Genomic DNA, 26,722 nt, shown 5'->3' on the forward strand with positions numbered 1-26,722 from the left:
TGTTGATTTTGAAGAATCCACTGGGCCCCCTAATTGTCATCTCTGTTCAAGACTTAAATGATTCAGTTCTTTTTAGCCCGTCATGTAGGCCATTGCTTTAAGCCCATATTGTGTATTGTGCTTTTCATTATGTTTTAAAAAGTATTGTAGTTAAAGAAGGATTTCAGATTTCATATCAAGATTAATTTCTTATCTCAACATTGTCATGCACTGATGAAAGGAGCTGAATCTCTTAAAAGCTTGCATACTTGGAAGAAATTACACGCTGGCTTGTTTAAGTTTTTATGTAAATGTTTTTGAAAATCAACCTGCATGACCATTTCAAGTTCAGCGAAAAAAGAAGGACCTAGGAGAAAAGCCCATTTACATTTGCAAAAGCTGCTTATGTATGTACTGTAGGTGTATGGATTTCTGAAAGAAGCATTTTTGTAACCTCTTATGTTCATGTCATGAAGTTTTTCCCAGTAAAGTGATATTTACATTGTGTTCAGTAGTTCAGTAGAGTGCTGAGCTGCAGTGTGTTCAGTAGTTCAGTATAGAGTTCTGGATACGGTATCTTGTACATGGTTGCATTATTTTCAGTAGTTTGGTGAGCTGCAGTATGCTCAGTAGCTCAGTGTGAAGTGTGGGATGCTGTTTTTTGCACTGGGCTACAGTGTATTTACAAACTCAGTGTAGCTATGTGTTGGGTTTTGTTTGGAAGGATGTTATTAATATTACATAACAGTTGTAATATGAAGGCAAACAGTAATCCCCTCAAATCCTTGAGGAGGATGTGTCAGTTGAACCTTTCCGTTGAACAGTCTGTTTGTCAGAAACCAGCCGTGGTGGGTTATTAATGCTGAGGATAGTCAGTGCTGTATCATGAGTGTTTTTGTTTGACTCTGACCGCAGTGGTTGACTTTCTCTGTTTTGTCTGTACACAGTTCACCACCTGTGGAAATGTGCGTGAGCAGCCAGTTTTCATTGGTGTGGTGGGCTTATACCAAGGGGATGGCCATGTCGGATTCATAGTTAGCCACATATACATTCCGTTGCAGAGTGCAGAAAATCATCCTGTTTGAGCTCCTTTCAATTAAAAGACACAAGAATAAGAAAAATCAGATCAGAGGCACAGTTTAATCAAAATTTTCATACAGTAGTAGCTCAGTGATCCCAGTGCCTCATTTAGCCATTTCCTGGAAAGATGTGTGATATACCTGATTCCACAACAACAGTTTGTTTAGTAGCTTTACTCCTGTATTTGAGTTCTAAAATGGCACGGCCTTGATTTTCAGATGTCCCAAGGATCTGGCTTCATGTTCAGTGTGATGTGTATGGTTTGGGTGACATTGTACAGTTCTGGCATTGCAACTCTTGACGTAGGGACACTGGAATGGTTACATGCGAGGAAGCCATTCAGTCCACCCTGCACGTACAACATTGATCCTAATTATGCTGCTTGTAGATTGCAGTAATCCACCTTTCATCAGTGTTTATGGTGTCACTTGTGTGTCTGGTAGGGTGGCATAGTGTAAGGGGTAAGTCTCTGGTCTCACAGCTGGTGAACTATGTGTACAAGTCAATGTTGGACCTTGAGAGAAACAGTTAAAGGGAGCCAGCATTGCCGGGAGTGATCTTAGCCTCCTGTCCAGTTGGAGGGTGTGACTTGTGCGGGGTACTGGTGCTAAAGGTGACAGCCTCCTCCAAGCTCAGTGAAAACATCAGTGGAAAATCTTGAGGTGCTCTATGATCAGTGAATGAAGTTGTGTGTCAGACAGATATTGAGATGTGTGCAGACACAGTCACAGTGCCTGGGTCCCTGTCTGACACCAAAGAACAAAGATCTCAAACCACAACAATGAGATTCTCTTTGACAGCTGCCCTCTGCACCCAGGCTGGCTCAGTCCTGGGAAGCTGATTGCATTATGGATTATTTGCTAATTTAACTTGAAAAATACGTCAGGATGAGACAAACAAGAACGCATTAGGCTGCAAGGCAGGGCCTCAGACTGACAGAGATTAATCTGAAACTGTCTGATGTTCAGGATAAACAATTCCAAAAGGTATCCAAATCTGGTTCTCAGGTCCTAAGGTTTTCTGAATCTTTTTAATCCTCACTTTTTGACATGAGAAAGCTGTTCAAGTTCATCACTTATGCCAATAGTTCTTGTAGTCTTGTCATTTATCATTTATATGGTACAGTATGTTTATTTTTTGTGGTTAGCACACTCTCAATAGTGCTGTCCAAAGTCTGATAACAGTGGGGCATAGAAATAACTCCGTACGTACAGTAAAGGAAGGAATTGGTAGAGTGCAGGAAAAATAAAAATTCAAGGAAGTAGGAGTACTCCGTTTGCTCCATTGTTCTCATTTGGTTGCCTTTAGACTGTGATTCAAGAATCTCCTGTTGAATGACCTCGGGGAATCAGCTTCTCCAGCACAGACCACCAGCTTGTACCATATTCTTGTCAGCCTTTATATACAGAAGGGCATCCTATTTTCAGTCCTAGATGCATATCCTCTTACATTTCATGTGATATGTATAATTTTTTGTGACATCTTGGGCAGTCTCGGTCTTGCAGTTGTCCTCTGGGTTGACTTTTTCAGTATTTTGCAAGATTTTGAATTCTTCATCGGGTTTGACAGTAACTGAATCACTTCACTCATAAATCAATCTGCTCCATTTTACAATTTTGTTCCAATCAGTTCCATATTTGTTTAACTAATAATCAAAAAGATGAAAATTGCACCAAAGCAGCTAGTTTCAGGGCTTACATAGCCCTGCTTTAACCTGTCTGGGTTGAACATTCTTCCAAGAATAGATGTTGAACCTGTTGGTCTTCTTTAGCTTAGCTGTGATGTCCAATTTGTAATATGGCTGCCAAACTGAAACTCCTTACTGCGGTGCTCTATCAAATCTAATCTCACTATCATCTAGTTTTTATTTCTTGCTTTTCCCTAGACACCACTGACATCCCATTGACCTTTTTTATATATTTTCTGGAGAAGTGATCAAAACAAATGTTTCGGGTTTGAAAAGAAACCTGAACCACCTGCAGTGATGTGCTATTGTCGTAGTTTTTAGACACTCCCCTTGGCAAATGCTAGGCCTTTCAGCACTCTGTTTGGACACTGTCTCAGCTGGCTGCCTGTGAGCACTGCGGCAGCGTAATGACTCAATACAGAGCTGTATTAGGGGGAGGCTGTATGTGCTGTAGATCAGTGCAGATTTAGCATTTCTGTTCCCAGTGGTCCATTGCTGCTTTTAGCTCACAAAAAGCTCCAAAGGTCTGGACTGATCTCCAGGATATTAAAATAGACGTCTGGTGCTTCCTTTAGGACAGAGCAGGGAATTTGGAGAGAATAGTAGTGCAGAGACTAGCACACACTTACCTTTGTGATTTCTTATGGATTATTAACAGGATATAGTATTTCACTTGTATAGCTGATTGTCTCATCATCTCATCTTACTTTATCTGTGTTTTCATCCTTTTTTCCACTAAAGTAAAACGATATGTGCTGAAAGTTTCATTCAGGCTGTGTACTACTAAACCTATGGTATTTAATTATTTTAGCTTTTAGAAGTGATGCTTAAAGTTTCAAGGTGCAAATGACAGAAATGTTTTATCCGTATTGAAAAATTATTTTTTACTTTTACTTAGATTTTTTTACTTGTTTGAAAAGACAGCTGTTGGCTGATTGGCATGATGGAGGTTTCGTGTTGTTTGGAGAAGAAGATTCCATTTGCTGCCTATGTCCCCTAATGACCCCTACGCACGAGAGAAGTCTAGAACGCTTTTACAGGCAGCCACTTTACCTGGAGAATAAGGATACTGTAAACAACTGGCAAAGAAGGTAGAGGCTCAGTGAGTCTAGAACAGATAAATTAGGACAAGTTCCAGACCGACCTGACCTCTAGAGAGGACCACTTTGTCTCATAGTGCTAATTTGGGAATGGACTCCTGGGCTGAAGTTGTCCTCTTTGTAAATTAAGTGGAACCAGCGAGCAGCAGCTCTGAGCTTGGTGTGGCTTCAAGTTTGTGATGCTCTCATGTCCCAAGGCTCAGATGATAATGCCACCTTCTGAACTGAGATGGATATCTGGTATTATAAACGTCCATCAAAAAAAGAAACAGGACATTCATTTAGGTTTTAACCACCTGCAGGCTATTGTACAAATTGAACTGAGAAGCACATTTAAACATTTAATATTTTAGCTCCGGTAGTCTATGTAAGCTTATTGAAGCCAGAATTACCCAACACCTACTGTTGGTTGTATGCAACACAGCAGCAAGGATGACGGCGATAATCGATTTCCATCTTTGGTTTGTGATGCATTTTGAGCGTTTCTTCTTAACTGCTCTCAAGTGAGTGCTGGAGATTAAGATTTGTGATATAAAGCGGTTCAGTGGCACAGTACTGAGTAGTTTGCCTACAGATACCAGGAGCATTTATGTATATTCTAAATAATACAGAGCTGCAGTCTAGAATGAGAGACAAAGTAGAGATATTTTAATGTGAGTAAAATTAATATCAACTCAGCTAAAGTGCTTTTTGTTCAGGGATCTTAGAACTTAACATTAGGCCGTAGAATGTTTAACTTGGTAAATCGGCATCCTACAGTTTAAGAACCTATCACAGACACCCAACAACGTGTTAGACCATGAGTGACAGTTATCAGTAGTACTGGGCCCATTGTGGAACAGTGCAGGCCCCCTTCACTGTGCAGATCCCCTCTCTCACAGTAAAGGCCTTCAGTGTGCTGGGGATAAGGGGAGGGAGAAAGGCCACTCTGGTTACCATGGCAGCCGAGCAGCAGCTGATGTTGCCTTGGTGACAGGGACAGATGCTGCAGAGATCTGGCAGAGAAAATAGGTTGAGGATGAATGAGTCTTGAACAGCTGCCTTCCTCCCTCCTTGCCTCAGAGACATACTCTCACACAACCCCTTAGCCCTCCTGACACACCTTTGATTCCTCACGGTTGTTGATGTTCCTGATTAAGCAGAGCAAAGTGTTTACTTTGAGAGGAATTACACTCGTTCAGAATCAGTCTTGTGTGAGGGGGAATGAGGGTTACTGGAGAATCAAATATGCCGCTTAGTCAAGATTTAAGTGTGTTATCATGTAATCAATAATACTCACAGCAGATCAGACATTAGCCAAAATGTATGTACTGTAAATCAGCTCAAACTCTTATTCTGCACGTATACACTTACAGTTGTTATCATTATTACTGCGGTACTGTAATACAACATTACGCTATTGCTGTATCCAGCATGGTACTTAAAAAAAAAACTAATTCAAGCAAAGACCTTTGCAAGAAATTTAACAGAACTTCACATCCTTTAATTCCTAGTGTTGGCTTACATTCCTCATCACTAGAAAATGAGGTTTCAGCTGTGACTAAAAGGGCAATGCTGCAGACACACAGCAGAACCCATTGCGCAATAAACTTACTGCACTGAAAAATGGCAGGCGCAGGGGATGCAAGGTGGAGAGAATCAGAAATTCCCCAGACAGGAAAGGATGATTTTATTTTGGCTTATGGAGATAATTAGAGCTATTATGTGTTCTGGTTAGTATAAGTCCAGACAGTAAAGCTTTTCCTGTATTTGGTATCACCGTGCCGGAGTGAGACCAGCTGTGGAATTGGCCTGTTGGTGAATCACAGAGGAAGAGCTGTCAGTCTTTTCAACAGAGTGCTCACAATAGCAGGTCTTAAAAGAATATTAAAGTTTGCTTCTGGTGAGAATGCTTCATGTGCAGTCTACATGATTTACTTTCTCACTTCTGTGGCATCCATAAAGATGTGATTTAAGCTTAATGTAATGTGTTGTACTGCATCTCCGCAGCAAGTGTGTGGCAATGAGTCAGTAACAGGTATTATTACACTGTGACTCACCTGTCTAGGATGTCTGCTCCTTCAAAGATACTAAGCTGTCAAACCAAATTACACAGAAGACTCGCATCATCTTAAAGGACATTTCTTAACTTAAAATGTTCTTAAAATGTATTAAAGTTCGCATCACTTTACAAATAGCTGTAACTGTAATAGAAATGTGAGGGTTTTGTCAGTTTATTCTCATTAAAATGCAGGGTCCCACTAATGTGAGCTTGTGGAGAAAAAAGAAACTTGCTAGAATGATCTGTACAGATGTAAGATAACTGAATTTCTGCTGTGAGCTGGGTTGATGAACGGTGCTTCAAGGTGTGAAGGTTGATATTCTGCCACATTAACATTCCCCCATCTTTACCATGTCCGCCTGCCTCGCTTCCTCCTTGCCTCCTCTCAGGCTGTGTGTCAGACAAATGGCCTCAGTTTTGTGGCTGTGTCTTAAATGAACTAGTTGGTCGTTGAGTCAAAGTCGGGCTAGAAACAACGGATTCTTACATGTTCAGTGATGACCTTGCTGGTGTTGGGGCAGTATTGATTGACTGCAGGGCTGTAGCCATGTACTGGCCCCAGTACTCACAGAATAAATTGGCCTAATGACATGCAAGTCTTTGATTCTTCCTTTATTTTCCTACTCTGACGTTCTCCTCTGCCACTCTTCTTCTGTCTTCTCTTTTTCCTCTCCCGCTTTATTCTCCGCTTCTTTCTTCCATCTTTCATATCCTTATTCCTCTACTGTTGTCACAGTTTCTTCTGTCCTTTCTTTATTTTTTCTTTATTTTTTTGTTGTTCAAAGAAAATAGCCCCTAATTCCAGACACTGTCTTTCAAGCCATGTGACAAGAAGCCTGTTGTCATGGAGATGGGAGGCGGTTGCCTGGGAGATGGTGGTAAAGGGGGCTGTCTGAGAAACTGTGGGGTCTGATAGGATGTGCAGGGGGGTGTGTAAGTTAAGGTACGATAGCTAGTAATCAATGCAGGAATTTGTGATTCACTTCTCCACTATTCTTGGCATCTCGTTCATTTAAAACACTCCTTGACAGTCTGTCTTTGGTTCTGGAGCTGATAAAATCCTGTATTCCTTCCCACTCTCCATGACACACATTCTATTTATGCCCCTCACACTGGCTTCAATAATTTTTCTCTCTTCTGTTAACCCGTCTGCCCCTTATTTCTCTGTCTCTCCCCCATTCCAATACCCCCTATTTATATGGTTCTCTCAGAGTGGTTTGCAGTACAAAACACAAATAATTATCTAGTTATAATAATAGAGGTATTAAAATGTAACAGTCTATATCAACATTATTTAATTAGGTAATAAATGGAACAAATGGACACTGATGGTATTACACCTTTCGAGCAGTTTTGGAGCGCTAGCTATTCATCATTCAGGTTTAGATTACTTCTCACTTGGACAGCTCTGCATGTGCTCTCTATTCTCTAGTTGTTCCTGGAGGACACAGTTAGCACAGCCACAAGGAATCCTGTGATGCAGGTATTTTGATTTACAGTATAAACTGCTTTTGGAAAGTCTCTGGTTGGATAGTAACCAAGTTACTGAGATGATCATTTTTGATTGCAGTTTAACTTCAGGGGACTTATTCTGAATCTTGGTAGTTTGTTCCATACTCTCATAGAACTTTGTGTGAAATTAAACATCTTTTCAGTGTAAGATGCACTTTTTAATTTAATTTCTATTTGTGTCATGGGCACCATGTTGTACATTTGATCATTTGTTGGAAAGGTTTGTTGGATCTTAGATTCATCAACATCTTACAAGATTATGAATTCTTGAATCAGGTAATTCTCTGATCTAGACTAAAACAGTTCAGTTCTTTCAAATGTAAAAGTGCCCTTTAAGATCCATAATCCACTTGGTTGCTCTTCTCTGGACTGATTCTGAAACAGCAATATAACATGGTATCCATAATTGTGCACAGTATTCAAAATGAAGTGTTACTTAACATCAAATGTACAATTTTGTTTTCAACTTTCCTCTCTTTGTTTTCTGCACTTTCAGTTTTGATCCAAAGCGTTTTGCTTGTTGGCTCCATAATATATTTTACATCTTGGCTGCCTGCATGTAATATTGCGCACATTTCTACTTCTTGTGTGATTTGCAGGTGTACAGAAAGCAACAGTACTGGTAGGATTATGTATTTGAATCTGTCATTCTTGCTTTGTTAGATAGTTTTATGTAGTTTATGTATTCATTACTTGAAAGATTCCTAGAGTTTGTTTCAGTTCCAAGAAAGAACAGATGTCAGATGCATACAACGCTTTGCTTTTAAAGTGTTGGAAGTAACACCTCCTATTTTTGGTCCTAAGTGTTGTACGTCTGTAATTTAACAGTAGGCTGCTTCAGTTGTAATAAACGCTTACTACAGAGAGCCGTGACCATGACTACCTGTGACACACTTGAAATGGACTCTGCTTTGGGAAAAGGCACTTAAAAAAGGCAAGTAAAATGAGAACATGTTTTTTTTCCTTCAGATCAAAGACCTGAAAAATGACACATAAGCGAGGATGACGAATGAGTTATGTTACCACAGCAGTGTAGATAGATTTTAGCCTGCTCCCCCAGTTCTGTGGGTTTTAAAGGAAGGGGAAGGGATAGGGTCTCTGCATAGCAGATTGTGTTCTAGGTGATAACTGTTTTAAGTCAGTTCTCCCAACTGCACACAAGCTCTCCTTTATCCTAAATTAGTCCAGGAGGATTCAGGCCATAGGGGGATAACTGTTGGTAATTGTTAGGTAGAGAATATTAGTGTTTGTTAATCTGCACCTGCTGATAAATGTAATCACTATTATTCTCTTTAGAGAGATGTATAAAAGGTTTTTTTGAAGCATGACTCAACTTTGTATCTTTGTTGGTAAATGTCCTTTAAACTGGAGGTATGATTCAGACTACATGTTACTGATTAATAGTGCATTGTCTTGGTTCATTGCACAATAGGTTGCAGTGATCTTATCAGGAAATGCAGTACTCTTATTGAGTCACAGGAACATTAAAATGCAGTGCTCTTATTGAGTCACAAGAATGTAAAGTTTTGAGATGAGAAGAGGTCATTTAAGCTTATGTTTGGAACTCTTAAGACCCTTTGATCTCAAAACATTATCACATTGCTTATCAAGCCAGTTTCTGAAGGAATCAACATTGATAGCTATGGACAGTCTGTCATGTAATATAACTGCTTCTCAGGAGAAAGGTCTGCATTTTTTCTGCCATATATGCCTTTTTCTCTTTCTGTTCACTTTAATGAGACCATTTTGTCTGTAAGCACCTCAGCTGAAGTTTGGTGAGTGAGACCACAATAAGCTTTTTTCTAGTTAGAACCTCTTAGTTATGATCAGGAAAGGTGTCCTCTGATGTGATTGATGACTGAGGGGATTTGGTGGGTTTGAGTAAGTACTGTAGGTTGTGTTGTTATATCTGCTGTCCTACATACTGTAATTATTGTGTTGTATACAGTATGTGTTTCTTGCGGGCTCACAAAAAGGGACAGACTGGCTTACTTGTTTTTGTGTTGTGGTTCCGCTGGCTGCCGGGGTGATGTGATCAAAGCTGACTGGCAACCACACACTGTTTGGGGAGAAGATTGTCCTTCCAACTCTGATCTCTCTCTCCCTCTGTTTCAGCCTCTGTCTCTGTCTTTTTTGTTTGTATCGAAGTGTCGCTGGTACGCAGAGCTACGCAATCTGTTTTCACACATAGCGGTGCTGGAGGGAACCGGGTACAATACACAAAACAAAGACTTTGCATCAATTAACAAAGCATGAAACAGTCAGGACTTGGCACTGAACATCAGGGGCTGGAGCCAAAATAGAAGATGGGGGGGGGAGACGGTGAACAGGGAAGAATGAGAGGGAATATTAGAAAAAAAAATCTGAATAAATACGGAGTGGCAGCCGAGGGATCAGGAGAGCTTTTTATTGAAGTGCTGCAAATAAAAGGTTACCAAATGAAAGGTCAGCAGTTTGAGATGGAAAAATCATTCATTCAGAAAGGCAAGAATATAGGAAAAGCTGCGCACACACACACCACTCTCTCATGCACAAATGAAATTTGAAGAGGGTGGGAGGACTGCTCATGAAGAGAGGGTCTCTCTCTGCTCCTGTCTGATATTGGGGTCTGTCGCTGTGGAGCAGAGTCCCCAGGGGAGGAAAGGAGGGAAAGAGGGGTGGTAAGAAGTGTGGAGAGAGAGAAGGTTGTGTTTGGTGCTTGATAGAGAAGTCTTTTAGAGGAGGAAGCAGCTGTCACTCTAGCTAGGCTAGCCAATGGAGGGCTGGGTAACGGCCGTGTGAGAGAGTCAGGTGATCAGAGCCAAGGACAGAGAGAGCGAGCGGCAGCCAGCTCAGTCTCGCTGCTTCTCCTCCACGGTGCAGTGAGAGAGGGAGAGATACAGAGAGAAGACGCATGACCACTGGGAGCTAAGAGCCTAGACAGCACGGAAAGCACAAGCTAAGCAGCCGTGAGAGAAGCCCCATCAAAAGGAGAAGGAAGACTAGAGAAACAGGTACTGATCAGAACAAGAGAGAAGAACCGGCAATGTCTTCTCTCTCTAACCAGCCGGCTTCCACTCCGTTCTCGGAGTACAGCGAGCTGTGCAAATCTTCCCTCCTGCCGGAGGGGCAGCACCCCGTGCCCCAGAAGATTGAGGCTGGGGGGCCGGGTTGGGAGTGGCAACGCACTGAGGGGAGACTGTCTGAGATCGGGATGCCACTGAGTCTCGGGGGGCCATCTTCACGGGGCAGCACGGCGCCTGTGCTTACCGACGAGGATAAGTTGTGCTTCTTTGACGGGTCGGCGGCTGGATCCCTGGACACAGAGCTGAAGGTGCCGGTACGGCTGGGGGGGGGCGGGGGTGCGTCGCTGGGCAGTGCGGGGGAGAGTCCAGAGAGCCCTCTGTCCTCCTCTCCTTCTTCCTGTGGAAAGTCACCTGCTTCCCCAGGAAAGCTGCTGGAGCCTCTGAGCTGCACAAACAACAGTGTGCTGAGTGCTACACTCATGGGCTCTCCTGCATCTACCAAGCTCCCCGATGTGTCGGTATCGGAGGAGTTTGGGAAGATGGGGAGCACCAGTGTGTGGAACCCCTCCTTCTCCGCTCCTCCCGAGCCAAGTTCCCACCCACCTTTGAAGGGGGCACCAAACTACTGTGTCATCGGTGTTGTTAATGACAACTACCTGGAGGGCAGCGGGGGGCACCCGGGGGGCGGGTCATCAGAGGACAGCGCGGAAGAGGTAGAGCCCTGTCTGCCTGATCGCGTGGCGCACCAGCGGAAGGCGATGAGACGTGCCCTGTCAGAGTGCTCTCACCTCTCTGTGCCCTCTTGTCTGGAGTTGCCTGACAAATACCCCTGCCCTCCTGCCTCTGGAGAGGTGGCCCCCAACAGCAGCGGACGTCGTCCACACTCTGCCATGAGGCGCTCGCTCACTGTGTCTGACGAACAGCCACCCACACCCCCCCCAACTATAAACACCCCAAGTCTTGGAGCTCTTGAGAAGAGTGATGGCAAGTCGCAGTCTGCATCCATGGGAGAGCTGGCTAATCACCTCTCCACTGTTACTGCTCTGCCCACCATACACACGGATCCTGGAAGCTTCTCGCACACCTTTCTGGAAGGTATACCTGAGTATGGGGCTGGGGCCACAGCACAAGAGAAGAAGCCAAAAGAGTCCTTATTAGCAACCCCCAGCAGCCAGAACAGCAACGCTGCTGCCACAGCCAGTTCTGCTGAGGGTAGGTGACCCTAACTCCAATTAACCCCCTGCATACTGACGCACACAACATTCCTCCACCCGTGCTTATTTTAAAAAAAAAGCACACATTTGTATTGTTCTTTTGTAGGGAGGGTATAGGGCTGTTGGGGTTTTGAAGCATTCTCTCACCTAGAAACTGGTTTCTTTAGATTTTGCATTTCACTTTTCGGGGGAGGAGATGTGAACTGCACTTTTGAGCTGAGAGCAAACTGGGAGTGCCAGGCAAAGCAGCGGTTGTTGAGTTTGTCAGAAATAATAACAGGAGGGGAGATGAGGGATGGGGAGGGAAAAGAGAGGGGGGTTCGGGTGAGGGAGAAGAGAGGTGATGGGTAGAGAGAGAAGGCAGATACTGTGAAAGACGGAACTGGAGGGGAGAAGAATGAGACGGAAGGAGCGGCAGTAGTCATTGTGCTGTTCGGCTGACCCAGGCCTTCAGAGTGAGAGAGCTCTGGTCACCCTCGCGGGGCTGGCACTGCAGCAGCCAGCCAGACTGGAGACAGTGCTGTAGGCAACGTGTCCTGCGCTGACGCTGTCTCGTTCTTCTCCACGCGATTTTTTTTCTATTTTTGGTGATTTCTTTGAAAATCAGAATATCTTTCCTGAGCAGCTTCTGTTCTAAGCATCTAGGCAGATTGTGCTGTTAAAGACAGCACCACAAGAGCCACTATAGCAATAAAAATAAAAGGCTGAAGTTTTTTTTCAGCCTATAGCTGTCATTTTGCCCTTCTGTTACACTGCTGGGGGTGTGTGCTTGGAATGTTAAGTAGTGAGTGTGGTTGTGACAAACACACACTGTTCAAGCAGTGAACCATAGAATAGAAGTTACAGGTCGAATTCTGAAGGTGTGTGTGTATATACTGTATATATACTGTACTGTATGTTTTCTTTGCTATGTGAAGAGTTTGAAGCAGCCCTACATGTTATATGTTTGTTCTGTCAGTAAGCACACACCTTGCCTTGCCTTCAGTGATGGAATAGAGAATACTGGCCTGTTCTTCCAGTGCCCTAAATATCCTTCAAGCAGTCTGTCCTGACACAGCATGCAGTGAAAAGGGGAGGAGTACAGGTGTTTCGGGGGGGGGTGTCTCTGACTGTGAAAGAATACGTCTCTGATCAGGGGAAAGAGGACGTGTACAGGCGTAGAGAGACAAAGAATGGCTAGAATCCAGCAGTCACTGATATTACCTTTAGAAATGCTTTTTTTAAAATACTTTATTATGATTTCTGACCACTTTGTAGGTTCTTGAGAAGCACTACACTTGCAGGTGGGGCGTGTCAGCAAACTTGTTGTGTGTTTTCTGAGATGTGGTGAGAGAGTGTGGTATGGAGTCTTGTGCTGCCAGTACAGCTGTGGTAAGACTTTGTGTGCTTACAGTGCACACAGGTGTTCGGCTGTCCTTAATTGGGACTGATTGAATGCCATCGTTGTTTTGATTTTCCTCTCCTGTCTGCTGTGCTTAGTCTTTGCTCATTAACCCCTTGGCATCTCTACGAGCATGTGATGTAATAGATTTTTTAAGGAATTCTGCTTTTTTGGGGTGGTGGGGGCTCATTGTGCAGTTTATCACTTAGTTTTGCACAGAAAATGTATTATTTTCTTAAGAAAATAAATTCAGAATTAAAAGTGCATTTTTACATTATTTGGAAAATGTTTTCTGGATCATTACTTTCCTGGAATGTAATATTCTGTCAGTCAGGAATAGAATGATAGACTAAAATACTGTTGTTTTTGTTGTACTTCTGTTGATTAGTCTTACTATTGCACTGTGACACCACATTTTAACTTGTGGTGATCAAAATTCCTACTATTATTAATAATTCCTGTTATTTTTGCTCTCTGCTACATGGCCATGGTCACCAATCATGTTAATTCATTTGGACATTCTGCCTCTTCTGTAGAAAACAGCATTTTCAGATATGTTTTTTTTATTGCCCCCTTGAATATTTCTATATCAGTTCAGTTGGTATGGATATATTCAATGTATGTAAGAGTGTGCTGTAGGAGGCTGGTATTTATGTAAACCGTTGTCTACAGTTTGTTCCAGCAGTCCATTTTTGGAACTAGAGACTTTACAGTTTTTTTGACTATACACCACAGGACATACATACAAATACGTATATAAATATATAAATCACATTGTATGCTTGTATGTTTGTTCTTCACAGTGAACTGCCATACAGTTTGGGCTGTAAGGTTCTTTGCATCCTTCTAGGATAGGCTCTAGACAGACGGCTTTCTGATGATGTCTGGATTAGTAACAAATCACAGTGTTATACTACATTTGACATTTGCAAAGCGTGTGGGGTCAGCAGTAGAGACTGGAGAAACTGGGAGGCTGTCAGGACAGGCTGGGATTCAGGTGGGGAAATATTTTCCCCCATCTCTCGTCACTGGTGACTGCTGCCCTGACCGAAGCCTGAATATCGCTAAATGGTCTTGGTGTTCAGAGCCCGCGATTATGGGTCTGTGAAAGGGCTCTTTTGCTTTGATTAGTGAAGCTGCATCATGACCCAAATATGCCAGCTGGCTTCCTGCCCCCTTTGAGAAATTTACCTGTTTTACTTTTAAGATTTTGTTGCTGTGGATTGCCTGCATACTTCACACTGATTGACCTTGTTCTCCTAACGTTTTATGATACATTACTGCAGTGCACTTTGACAATGCTGCAATAACTATTCATTGGGGGTAGAATCACATCCCTTAAAGGGGAACTGCAGTCCCTATTTCTCAGACTGGTTGTTAAATCTCAGAAACAAAATAAATTCAGTTATGTTATAGGAGAATACTAATTTCAAATTAGGCTCAAAATTGTGAACTTTCTCAAAGTACTGTAAGTCACTATGTTGTCATTAACTTGCATTCGAGTTCCCACGAATTGCAATGTGAAGTGGCCCTTCCTGCTCGCTAGTCTCTGTAATGACTAATGTAATGTGATGTACAAGAGAATAATTACAGGTTGTGCAGCACACATCTGTGGCTTGTGGCTGTGATGGTTAAAGAATTGGAGTGTGAAGAAGGGGCACAGCTGAAACTTCCCATCGCCCACCAGGATGTGTCTTCCAGTCTGGCCTGGCCGGCTGGGCAAGACGGGTTGTCTCGCAGAGAGGGACGTCAGGGTCTGGATTTGGGTGTGGTACAGTCGTACTAAGATGACGGCTGTTTGGTCAGAATCGAGACTCTGCGGATGTGTCTGCAGCCCTTTCAGAACAGAAGAGGGCTCCTATCCTCTCTTCTCTCTCTCTCCTGCTCTTTCTCTGCTCCTTCCCACTCCCCTCTCACCTACCCTGTGAGCAGTGCAGTGCTGGGTTATATAACTACAGACAGCAGACAGTGTGCCGGGTCTCAGTTACTTTCTGTCCACTTTCCCGTCTCCCCCTTGATCTTTTAACTGCTTTCTCTCAGATTAGACTAAATCAGGGATACCCAGAGGTATGATCTTGATTGAATTGAGCTCTCAGACTCCCTGCAGCGGTGGCACATTACAGGCCTGGCTCAGAGTTTTATATAAGATAAGCTCACTTTATTAGCCATATACAATTTCTTGTATTAGGAATTTGTCTTTTCGCATACCCCAGCTTGCTCTCCATGAGACTCACAGGCACACAAACAGGGGTCTGAAGCTTGGGGTCAGAGCACAGGGTCAGCAATATACCGTGCACCTGGAGCAGCTGGGGTTAAGGGCCTTGCTCAGGGGCCCAACAGAGTAGGATTCCTCTGCCGGCTGTGGGATTTGAACCGGCAACCTTCCAGCCACAGGCACAGATCCTTAGCCGATGTGGCACTGCTCTGCCTTAAAGTTTTGCTTTGCTTGTGTGTCGGGTATGACGAGAGTTTCTGTGATTTCACATGGTTATAAAATTACTTATTTACACATGCTGGTCCTGTTCAACTATAGCATAATAACACATCTAATCATACCATCAACATAAACACTAAAATACTCGGCAACCCCTGAAAAAATCTATAAAATATATATACAGTATACATGTTTTTAAATATGAATTCGTGTTGCTTTTAATTTTTTTTTAATTTTACATTTTAAAAACGAGGTCTGACTAGCACACTAAATGGATTTGACATAACTGTCCATGTATGCTGGCCGTGTATGCTGTCCATGGTCCTGACTGAGGCCTGTTCCCTTTGTACTACAATCACACATGTAGGATACTATTCAAGAATGCTGTAAGGCTGCTTTAAGAGATGCTGTTTAAAATAGCATAACAGCATGAGACCGTTATGAAAGTTTCAATGCTTTACCTAGAATAAGGGCACATTCTGTTTAACAAGATAAAACCTGTGCTGTTCCACACAGGAACAGCAGCCAGGCAACACTGAGACATAGAGACAGGGAATGAGCAGTTTTGAGTTTTGTATAGTAATTTCATTCCCACATTGATTATCCTTGATGGAAATGCATGTCCTTCTTTTTAAAGAACTTGTTAGACTATTTTTAACGATGTATTGCAGTGATGTTCCGAAGACTTGTGATGCAGTTCTACATCTAAAAGATGGTTCAGAAGCCGAAAGATCAAATCAAAGCGAATGCAAAATTGAGTAGTGGTTAACGCATAGAAAACAGTTGTGGTCTCTGGTTGGAGTGATGTAAACTTGTGAAGCATGCAAGTGAAATAAGAGGGTTAACAAAAAGTAAATGTAGGAAACTCCAACAATCATTGGACATTTTGAATATTAATTCTGAATATTAGAATAGTTACTAATGAGAGGAGGGCATGTGGCCAGTTTGTTAGGAGCTTGCCATTTCTTGAAAGAAGCCAGGGTATCTGCTTCAGCCACATGGCTTAATTGCTTTTTCCTGACTCCTACAACCGTTTTGGGTAAAGAAGTGCCTCCTTGTCTGTTTTAAATATACTTCCTTATCGTTTCCACTTCGGCCTCAAGTTTGGATTTAGGTTCATTCTGAATAAGTCTGCTGGGATGTCAATGCATCCACAGACTTTGAATACTTCTGTCAGGTTGGGAATGTCATAATCTTAATTTATAAAACACAATCCTTAAACAGACACCTAGCAAATTAAATATAGTACTGTATATACAAGTACAAAGCAATATGTGCAAAAAAAAATGCACATTTTGTTATTGAATATCAGAGGATGGCACATAATGCTAAGGCCCATAGTGAAAATCAATCAAAGCAAGCAGTATTAAATGTTCATACTAGATAGGCCTCACTGCATTCCTGGTTGTCATACTATGAAAAGGAGATTGCTGTCTCTGAAAGACTTTCAAGCAGATCTTCTTTTTCACAGTCTTAGTCCCAGACTGTCCTGGGGTCAGCTGCTTTGGTTGCTCTTCTCCACTTGTCTCTGTCAAGCACATCTTCCTCACTCACTTCACATACCTCCATATCTTTTCTCACACAATCTATCCATCTCTTTCTAGGCCTGCCTCTTCCTCTGTTACCTTCCACCTCAAATTCCATTACTCTCTTTGTTACTTCCTCAACGTCCCTCCTCATGATATGTCCATACCACCGTAACCTCGCCTCTCGCATCTTTCAAGCAGATGAGTGATATATTTTATGTGTGAAAGTCGTGTTGTACAGAGATTGGCTAAAGCGACTTGATATCTTGAACAAAGGAGAGAATGTAATACAAATGCTCAAATTCTTGAAAGGTAATAAAGTCAACCTAGTGTATTTGTGATTGAGACCAGAATGTGCTTCTTTGTGAGGTGGTTCATGTCCATGAGCAGACTAACAAGGTGTGTTTTGAAGCCAGTTCTCCTTAAACAGTGGGATGAGATCCTTTAGTCGTAAGAATGCTAACAACTGAATGAACATGATAAAATAGAATGGCCTTATCTCATTAGTAACTTATTAATTTGCCTCCTTGAAGCTTCCTTAAGCTTTGTGGACCACATTTTCTAAATATTCACATTTTCTAAACCACATTTTCTTCAAGCCAGAAACTTTGAAATACTGAGTTGTGCACTGTCAGAGAGGAGATTTAGGGGAATGAGCTCAGTTTTGCAGCAATGCCAGACCGCCCATGGGAAACATCCAAAGACGAACCTTGTTGTAGCAATACAATCCCCAGGGTCTGTTCTTGTACTGCGAGTTTGAGAATTAGCTAAGCATTTCTGAGGTGAAAATCAAACTGGAATGAGATAAGCACGCGAGTGCTCACAAACTTTGCCATAGTGTCTCATTGTATTTGGTCAACACTGAAGAGTCCTGCTCTTTGTACTTACCAGCTGGCCCTGTGAGCTCAGAAACATTCCACAACAGGTTCATTACACTGCTTTAGCACAAGCCAGGAAATAGCACAAATGATCACTACTCATCACAGTAGTGTTTGGGAGGGGGTGGACAGGGCTTTTAATGTCAGGTTACTCTGGGAGGGGTTGAAGCCCGGCCCAAGTAGACACCGTGAGGAGGGCTTCGTCTGATTTTTCGGACCTGTGTGTGTGTGTGTATAATAGAGACCGGCCATCAGTCCCTTGCAATTTCATGTAGCATCATAGGGAGTGCTACTGCTTTACAGTGTCAGGAATCCATAGCAAAACTGCAATATATGAAAAAAAAAACATTAATCATGTATTTAAATATGATCTACTTTTAAAAAACCAGTGTCTTTGAAGTTTATTCTTAAAGGTTGTTCTTGTATTTCTTTTTAATTATTAGAGATGCAAATATTGGAAATTGTACTTTAAGATTGCCATATACTTGATTTTGCTTAAACAGATGCATTTTGTACTGAGGCTAAAATGGTGTAGCTAGTGTGCAGCTGGTTAAACTGTGTGCACTGCCCTTTAATATAATCTCATCAGACTGTAACTGGACATGAATGTGCAGAGGAAGAGACAGTAGGTTCTGGGAATTGTATCTGGTTCATAGCACCTGCACACAACCTTTTTTTTTCTTCACTGAAAATGTGCAGTGGATCCCCTTAATTTGAGATTGAGCTGTTGTACTGCACAGAATGAGTAGCAGATGTGTTTACTTGTTTGATTATTTTAAGCTTCTGCAGTTCCTCATGTTTAATTATGCTCTAATTCTACTTTTGTTAAACACTTTGTAGCTGAGACTCTGTCATGGGAGGCTATCATTAAACTTGCCATCATTAAAATAGAAATTGACTGATGGACTGGTCAGTTGATAGCCTGTTAGGATGACACTTGTGGGGGGGTGGGGGGCAGCCGGAAACTGACTGGGTGCCACTATGTTTCTGCTGTCCATTCTGACCCCTGCACCACTGCCTCATCCCCAGATAACAGGGCAACTGTAAAAGCCTTTTGCTCTTGCCCATCTTAAGATAATCTCTAGATCATTTAACAAATATTAACATAACTGAAATATTTTTTTTCCATATCTGCTTCGCCTCTTATGGGATATACGGTTTTAAGCTCTGAGATTGTGTCAGATAACTGAGTGCTAAGAGTTCTGGTGGAAACGTGTTCAAGTGTCTCAGTGTTAGAATGCTGGTCTGCAGCGTGTTCAGTGTCTCAGTGTTAGAATACCGGCCTGCAGCGTGTTTGGTGTCTCAGTGTTAGGAATGCTGGCCTACAGCGTGTTCGGTGTCTCAGTGTTAGGAATGCCGGCCTACAGCGTGTTCAATGTCTCAGTGTTAGGAATGCCGGCCTGCAGCGTGTTCAGTGTCTCAGTGTTAGAATGCCGGCCTGCAGTGTGTTCAGTGTCTCAGTGTTAGGAATGCCAGCCTGCAGCGTGTTCAATGTCTCAGTGTTAGGAATGCCGGCCTGCAGCGTGTTCAGTGTCTCAGTGTAAGAATGCCGGCCTGCAGCGTGTTCAGTGTCTCAGTGTTAGGAATGCCGGCCTGCAGTGTGTTCAGTGTCTCAGTGTTAGGAATGCCAGCCTGCAGCGTGTTCGGTGTCTCAGTATTAGAATGGTAGCCAGGAGCGTGTTCAGTACTAATTTAGAATATTGCGTACAGTTTGGTTTAAAACAAAACATATTGATACCAGGATCGTTCCCAAGAAGAGCACTGAGAGGCTAAAAGAACTGGATATTTTTAATCTTAAAAAGAGAATCAGCCTGATTCTAGTTGTCAGATTCTTCAAAGGCATTGACAACGTCAACGTATTAAACGTATGATTCAACAGAGAAACATGAACCAGAGAACACAAGTGGAAATTACATCTCAATGCATTTGAAACTGAAAACAGGAAACACTTTGTTCCGCAAAGAGTTGTGGGAATCTGAAACAAGCTGCCCAGCCACGATTTTGAAGCAAGTACTTTAGGCTCATCATTGCCTAACAGGCTCGAAAGTCGAATGGGTCAATTATTTTTTATTTTATTTTCGGCCCTAGAGTGCCAATCTGAAGTGTGTTCAGTGAACTTGGTGCAAAAGTGTGGAAGGCAATTTGATAAGTACAGTAACAGTTCATTATAATTGCTGAAATTTTTCACTCTTGGAGTGCATAAATGATCTTTTTGTACAGAGAAATGGACATTCTGAGTTCCTGTTCTGGTGGCCTGCAGCGTGTTCAGTGTCTCAGTGTTAGATTCAGTGCTCTTGATTTGAAACAAATCTGGTGGGTCCTGCTTCTTATAAAAGTGAACAGAGCTATAGCGGGAAAGTTAGGAGAACCTGCTGTCCTTGACACTTCAGTAGAAGCTACATTTCAGATGTTCTGCGGCCCTTTGTGTGGCTGGAGACTGGGTTCTGCACTGAGAAGTCATTAAGGTCGAGATCCTTCCATATTCAAGGAGAGATGCGTAAGAGGTGAGTGTTGAAGAAAGCTGTGCCTTTCATTATTCTAAATCTGCTAGGCATGATACCAAGGCATAAAAAGCAGGCAGAAGTAAAGCTGACCTGCTTGTTTGATGATAACAGCACAGCTGCAGACAGCCTGAGGATTCAGCACTCAGAATCTGGATGGTATGGATAACAGGAGCAGCAATAGCATTATTAGCAATGGTGAAAGGTGGGGGAGGGGTGGCAGTGTCAGAAGAGACTGTTGAAACCTCAGTCCTGTTACACAGTTCACATGTGCTGTGCTAGGAAAAGCACACATGAGACATTTTCGGTACATCGAGTTTTGCTCTTGCGACAGACCAGAGCATTGCAGGGTTCTGTTCGCTCCCTGCAGCCAGTGTCCGAGAAGACGGTCTCTCATATCTTCACTTAGCTAGGGTCTAAGAAATAGACACGCTAGTCTGGATATGATCTTTCTACCTACTGTTTTGGAATGTGTGCTGCTTGGTCCTCAGTGTGTACAAGTGGAGTTTAATCTTAGCAGGGCTGCAGTCATCGTTTCTGTCATTCTCTGTTCTGCTGCTCAACAAGTGGTCAGATGTGACAGGGTTCTCAAATGGCTGCAGTCTTCTGCTATCTTCAGAAACAGCTGCTTCTCTGACTTGGCTCTGCCCCCTGGTGGTGATGTTGGTACTATACGCCTGTGTGTGCAGGTAAAATGAGCTCAGTGGGCCAGGTGAATGTCTTCCTATCTGCAGCCTTCATTATATTCTTATTCTTGTATAGGTGGTTAGGGTCTTCCATGTAAGCTGCTTGTACAGCTGAAACGCAGCTTGGCATTTTGTTTATGGGGGAATGAAATGAGCTTGTTTGTGTAGCTCCACCTTCCCTTTGGCCAGACTTACAGTTCAGTGCTCTTTGTGTAAATATTCAATAGGATTTATAGTAACCATGTTATTTGAAACAAAATCTACAAATTTGAAAAAAAGAGTAATTAGGGTCTAGGGCATATGAAAAAGTCTGTGAACCCCTAGTTTCATTAACTCAATTAAGGGTATAATTAGAATAAAATGTTTAAAAAATTAGGTAGATATTGGCAGTTACATGTGGAAGACCCCATCCTATATAGAGATCAGAAACATTTTGAATCTGATTTTCACCATACAGGTGTGTTTAAACAAGTCATTTCATGATCTAAGGAAGGATTGAAGGAAAAAAAAATATTGATGCTTATCATTCCGGAAAGTGTTATAAAACTGTTTTTTTTAAGCATCTGGTATTCTGAGATGGTCTGATTAAAAACTGGAGAAATTTTAAAACCACAGTCACTGTACTTATTAGTGGCAGTGGTCTACCAAAATCTATAGAATTGTGTGAAAAATCATCCATGAAATTACAGAGAACCCAGGAATTGTTGCCCTACCAAAGTTGTCCCAGAACAAACCAGAACTGGACAGATGAGTCATAGACAAAACTCTTCGTCCTCAATGAGAAACATTATTTTTGTCGAAAGCCAGACAGTGCTACCCAACAGAAGAAACTCATCCGAACAATCAAGCATGATGCTGGAAGTGTGATGATTTGGGGCTCCTTACTGCCTCAGGAGCTGGATGACTTGCCATCATTGACACAGCCATGAATTCTGCATTGTACTGTATCTAATGATTCTAGAGGGGAATGTCAGGCCATTCATCTTTCAGCAAGCAAGTGATCCTAAACTTACAAGCAGATCTACAAAATAATGGCCACAGAAGCAGTAGTTCTGTGTTTTACAATGGCCTAGTGGCCTAACTTCATCGAAATGTTGAAGCAGGACCTGAAGAAATCTATCTGTGCAAGGCAGCCTTCAAATGTCTGTAGCTGTTGCTGTGTCCTTGTGTTCTGTTCCTAGCTTTTTGTCTGCAAGTGTCTAGCTGAACCCTGTATTTTGTAGGAATCTCTTGTGAGCCCTCATCACCTCAGGAGAGAGTCCAGCTTGATCTTTCAGGACAGAATGGGCCGTACAGCTCATTTTCCTGTCAGTTGTCAGACTGACACCCACTGAATAGAATCACAAACAAGAGCTCTGCATGATGCTGTTTTTTCCAATTCTCCTGCAGTTGTATAGTGTCTTAGATTGATTAATGCACTACACAGGTGCGTTCGGCAGATAAATTAATGGGCCAGACGACAAGCAGAGACAGTTGAACAAATTGACTTTCGGCAATTAATAAGTACTTTGCAGAGTTTATGGTAAATCATTGTTAGTATGTAAGAGAAGTACAGTACAGTATATAAGTTATACCCAGCTCAGAGACAGATGATCTTGTCAAAGCCTGCTCTCAGTAGATGGCACTGTCTTTCCTCTAAGGCAGATATAGCACTTGTAGGGGACATAACCTTGCTCTTAGCTTTTTTTTTTAGCCTGTAACCTCCTCTCACCAGAGACAACATTTTCCTGACGTTTCCTTATTGCCATGTATAGCTACACTGCAGGAGTAAGTCATTGGGAATTTGTAGAAAATGTTGAGGACATAAAATTGGAGGCATTATGTCATTCAAAGAGTTATGTGTTTAGAGCTACCCAAGTATGTTACTACAGAGGTGAATGTACTGGGACCTTTTCATGAAACACACTAAGTGAAAAGACAACACAGTTACTGTAGTATGACCTCATTGCACATTAACACATTGGCAGTGTTGATGTGTAGACCTGATCGTGCTCTGGATAGACTGCTGTGGGATGTTCCGCTGCTCTTTCGGTGCAGCTTCGTGCAGATGGTGATGGTTGGCCAGTCATGGTTGTCTCAAATTGGTCTCAGTGTTTTCTTGAAGTTGTGCCATTGTAATCTTAGCACTGTGTGGAATGGCTCGCTGGAGCAGGGAAATTGATTACTTTTGTCCAGGTGTTGAGTTGTGGACTTACACTTGTTCCACAAATCATTCTGCTACCCCACTGAACAAAATACTTCCCCACTTCACCCTGTCCTCTCAGTGAGATATGGTTGGGATAGGGTTGGGAAGAATGTTCTAAGGATTGGAAGCTGTTTTGCAAATGAATATGTAGACCACTATCTATTGCCTGTGTACTGTATAATGAATAATCTAATCTTAAAACAAAACAAGGTTGATGTTATGTAATTGGAAGCCATCAATTATTGGATGAAGAACCTGACATCCACTTAGTCTAAAGCTGAAGCCCTCGTTTTAAATGTCCCTTGCTGTTTTCTCACTTTCAGATGGTGATTTTGTGTAGTATTGGAAATGACTGATTTCTGTATTGTCCCTGGAGAGGGACATTTACAGTACCATGTTTGTGTTGTGCAGGCACTCGCCAGTCCTGTCAAAGCTGGAATTGTCCCCTAGTGGTTTGATCATTCTCCTATGGTAAGAGAGTCTCGTCACTGAGCTCTGTCTTTTCTTTTCACACAGTGAAAGAAGAGAAGCCACAGACACCAGAAAACAAACAGGAAAAGCCAGAGAAACAAGACAAAGCAGAAAAGGAGGAGAGTGCAGCCCAGAAAGCCGAGAAATCGGATAAGGCTGAGAAAGCCGAGAAACCGGTCAAGGTAGAGAAAGCCGAGAAAACGCAGAAAGTGGAGAAGGCCGGTAAAGCTCCAGCGACAAACGGAATAAGTGCTGCTCCTAACAAGACTCTTCCACCCAGTCCAGAGAAGAAGACCAAGGTAGGCTCTGTGAGGTGAGGGGTCACCACACTAATGCTTCATTAGCTGCATTTGCCTTGTCTGCTACTGTCTTGAGAGTGAAAGAGGCCCTGAGTTTAGGAATAACATGGGGTATACAGGGATGGTCAGTGTGTCGCTGTAAATGACAGTGTCTCGGTGTGGATGGCTGATGTGTCGTTGTGAATGACAGTGTCTCGGTGTGGATGGCTGGTGTGTTGCTGTGAATGACGGTGTCTCGGTGTGGATGGCTGGTGTGTTGCTGTGAATGACGGTGTCTCAGTGTGGATGGCTGATGTGTCGTTGTGAATGACGGTGTCTTGGTGTGGATGGCTGATGTGTCGTTGTGAATGACGGTGTCTCGGTGTGGATGGCTGGTGTGTTGCTGTGAATGACGGTGTCTCGGTGTGGATGGCTGGTGTGTTGCTGTGAATGACGGTGTCTTGGTGTGGATGGCTGATGTGTCGTTGTGAATGACAGTGTCTCGGTGTGGATGGCTGGTGTGTCGCTGTGAATGATGGTGTCTCGGTGTGGATGGCTGGTGTGTTGCTGTGAATGACGGTGTCTTGGTGTGGATGGCTGGTGTGTCGCTGTGAATGACGGTGTCTTGGTGTGGATGGCTGATGTGTCGCTGTGAATGATGGTGTCTCGGTGTGGATGGCTGATGTGTTGCTGTGAATGACGGTGTCTTGGTGTGGATGGCTGGTGTGTCGCTGTGAATGACGGTGTCTCGGTGTGGATGGCTGGTGTGTCGCTGTGAATGACGGTGTCTTGGTGTGGATGGCTGGTGTGTTGCTGTGAATTACGGTGTCTTGGTGTGGATGGCTGGTGTGTCGCTGTGAATGACAGTGTCTTGGTGTGGATGGCTGGTCTGTTGCTGTGAATTACGGTGTCTTGGTGTGGATGGCTGGTGTGTCGCTGTGAATGATGGCGTCTCGATGCGGATGGGTGGTGTGTCGCTGTGAATGACGGTGTCTTGGTGTGGATAGGCAGTTTGTCAGTATTTATGTATATCAGCATGGGTTTGTACTGTAAATTACTGTATATACAGTCAAACCATAAATTATTCAGGTGACACACCCCTGAAGAACATGTAAGTTGAAACAGCTTAACAGTGTAGCTTTGATTTTGAGAGTGTTATTGGTGGCAAGAATCCCTAATTTATAATCAAATCTGGGTCACAGGTCCATGTCCTCATATTTTCAACAGTCTTTTTTTTACATTACAGTCAAGCATTCAAATTGTATTGGCAATACATTGATGAAGCAATTCTGCCTTCTTTTCAGTTATTAAGGACTTTTATTTTCTAAGGTCATTAGACCTACAATACAAACTCTTAGGCAGAGCATCACAAGCTTTTTTTGATGCTATTTTCACAAGTGTTAGAGGATTAAATTAATCCTAAACAATGGAAATAGACTGCGTAGCAGATTTTGAATCAACTGCTCTACCGCAGGAGTGAAGCTGGGTTTCAACATTTTGAAAGATTAGTCACCAATCATTAGTAAATCATTATCAGCATAATTTTGAACCACTGTGATGGGGGTTTGACAGTATTAGACAGTATTAAATGTACAGTGTGTCTATAAAATGGTTTTCCGTGATTCTCAGGGCCTCTGATTGGCTCTCTAGTCTTCTGTGACAGCTGCTTTCTGCTGTTTTTTTTGTCATTTTGTTCTCTGCTTATGCTGCTTTGCCACACTGTCATATCATTACCTGTGTTTGTGTTATTTTATTTTTGTTTTTGTGTGCTTTCCATCTCCTAGCCTGCAGCAGGGGTAGCCACTGCACCCTCGCCAAAGCCAAGCTCAGTCAAGGCAAGGCCCTCTTCCTTGGCTACCGGGGGTACTCCCAAACGCCCCACCTCTTCCTCTTCTGCCTCTACCCCTAGCAAAAAAAACCCTGGCACCACGGCAACCACCCCAACCACTAGCACTAAACGACCCACACCAGGGGCATCGCGCCCTGCTTCCACCACACCCCGTGAGGGAAAGGCCAAGGTGAGTTTCCCCTAAATTTCTTCCTCTCTTCCTGCCACCCTTTTTTCCAGGAAGATCTACTCACCCCCTTGCTCTTTTTTCCTCACCTCTGCAACTATATGACCTGGGACAAGTCATACTGTATATAACTACAGTCTTTACCCTGGCCCACATAGTATCACAATCCAATTCTCAGCCTTTGAGCCTTTGCTTGCCTTTTACCCACTCTCTGCCCATCTATTCTTCCATGCCTCTGTCCCAAGAGCCCTGGAACTGCTGTCTGTTTTGGCACATAGTGAGTTTTCCTCCTTCCCGTCTTCTTTGATCGATCCCTCTCCCTACACAGAGGTTGCTGTTATCTGCGGGACACTCAACATGGAGTCCTACCTCACAGCTCTTCCCCCTGCCTCTCTGGAAAAAAAAAACTGCCTCCTCCAAAAACCCACTGTCAGAACTGTTATCCTGTGTCAATCATAAGAGCCTTTGGGCTACGAGACGAGCCCGACTTCCTCTGTCTGTCACTGCGTAGCGCCCATCCACTCTCCAATACTCGAAACGATGAAAGAATCTGATCTTTCTGGAACAGTAACCCTTGATGAACATTTTTGTATTGTTGATAGCCTTATTTTAGTTGAGGTAAAATGTGAACAGGCAGAAGAAACAGTTGAAATAGTTTGAAATAATGCTATTCATTGCCTTTTTCCTAATCTTGTTTCTCTTGTCTCTCTCTTTGACAGTTTGTTTCATAGAAAAGCTTGTATTATAGC

The 26,722-nt window shown here is 42.9% G+C and overlaps 1 protein-coding gene across 7 annotated transcripts in view; it reads left to right on the top strand.

Moving 5' to 3' along the window:
- Positions 1-26,722, top strand: part of LOC102688794 (microtubule-associated protein 4) — a 109,421-nt gene that overhangs the window by 54,379 nt on the left and 28,320 nt on the right. For 2 of the 7 annotated variants that reach the window (XM_069191146.1, XM_069191147.1), the window contains exons 1-3: positions 10,153-11,616; positions 23,726-23,979; positions 25,743-25,976. In XM_069191146.1, coding sequence (XP_069047247.1) covers positions 10,425-11,616; positions 23,726-23,979; positions 25,743-25,976 — 1,680 coding nt within the window. In that variant the 5' untranslated portion in view covers positions 10,153-10,424. Of the gene's footprint in view, positions 1-10,126; positions 11,617-23,725; positions 23,980-25,742; positions 25,977-26,722 lie in introns of those variants that run through there. The other 5 variants (XM_015354169.2, XM_069191145.1, XM_069191144.1 and 2 more) reach the window with 4 other exon arrangements.

This window comes from Lepisosteus oculatus, chromosome 6, assembly GCF_040954835.1.
Source record: "Lepisosteus oculatus isolate fLepOcu1 chromosome 6, fLepOcu1.hap2, whole genome shotgun sequence".
Lineage (NCBI taxonomy): Eukaryota > Metazoa > Chordata > Actinopteri > Semionotiformes > Lepisosteidae > Lepisosteus > Lepisosteus oculatus.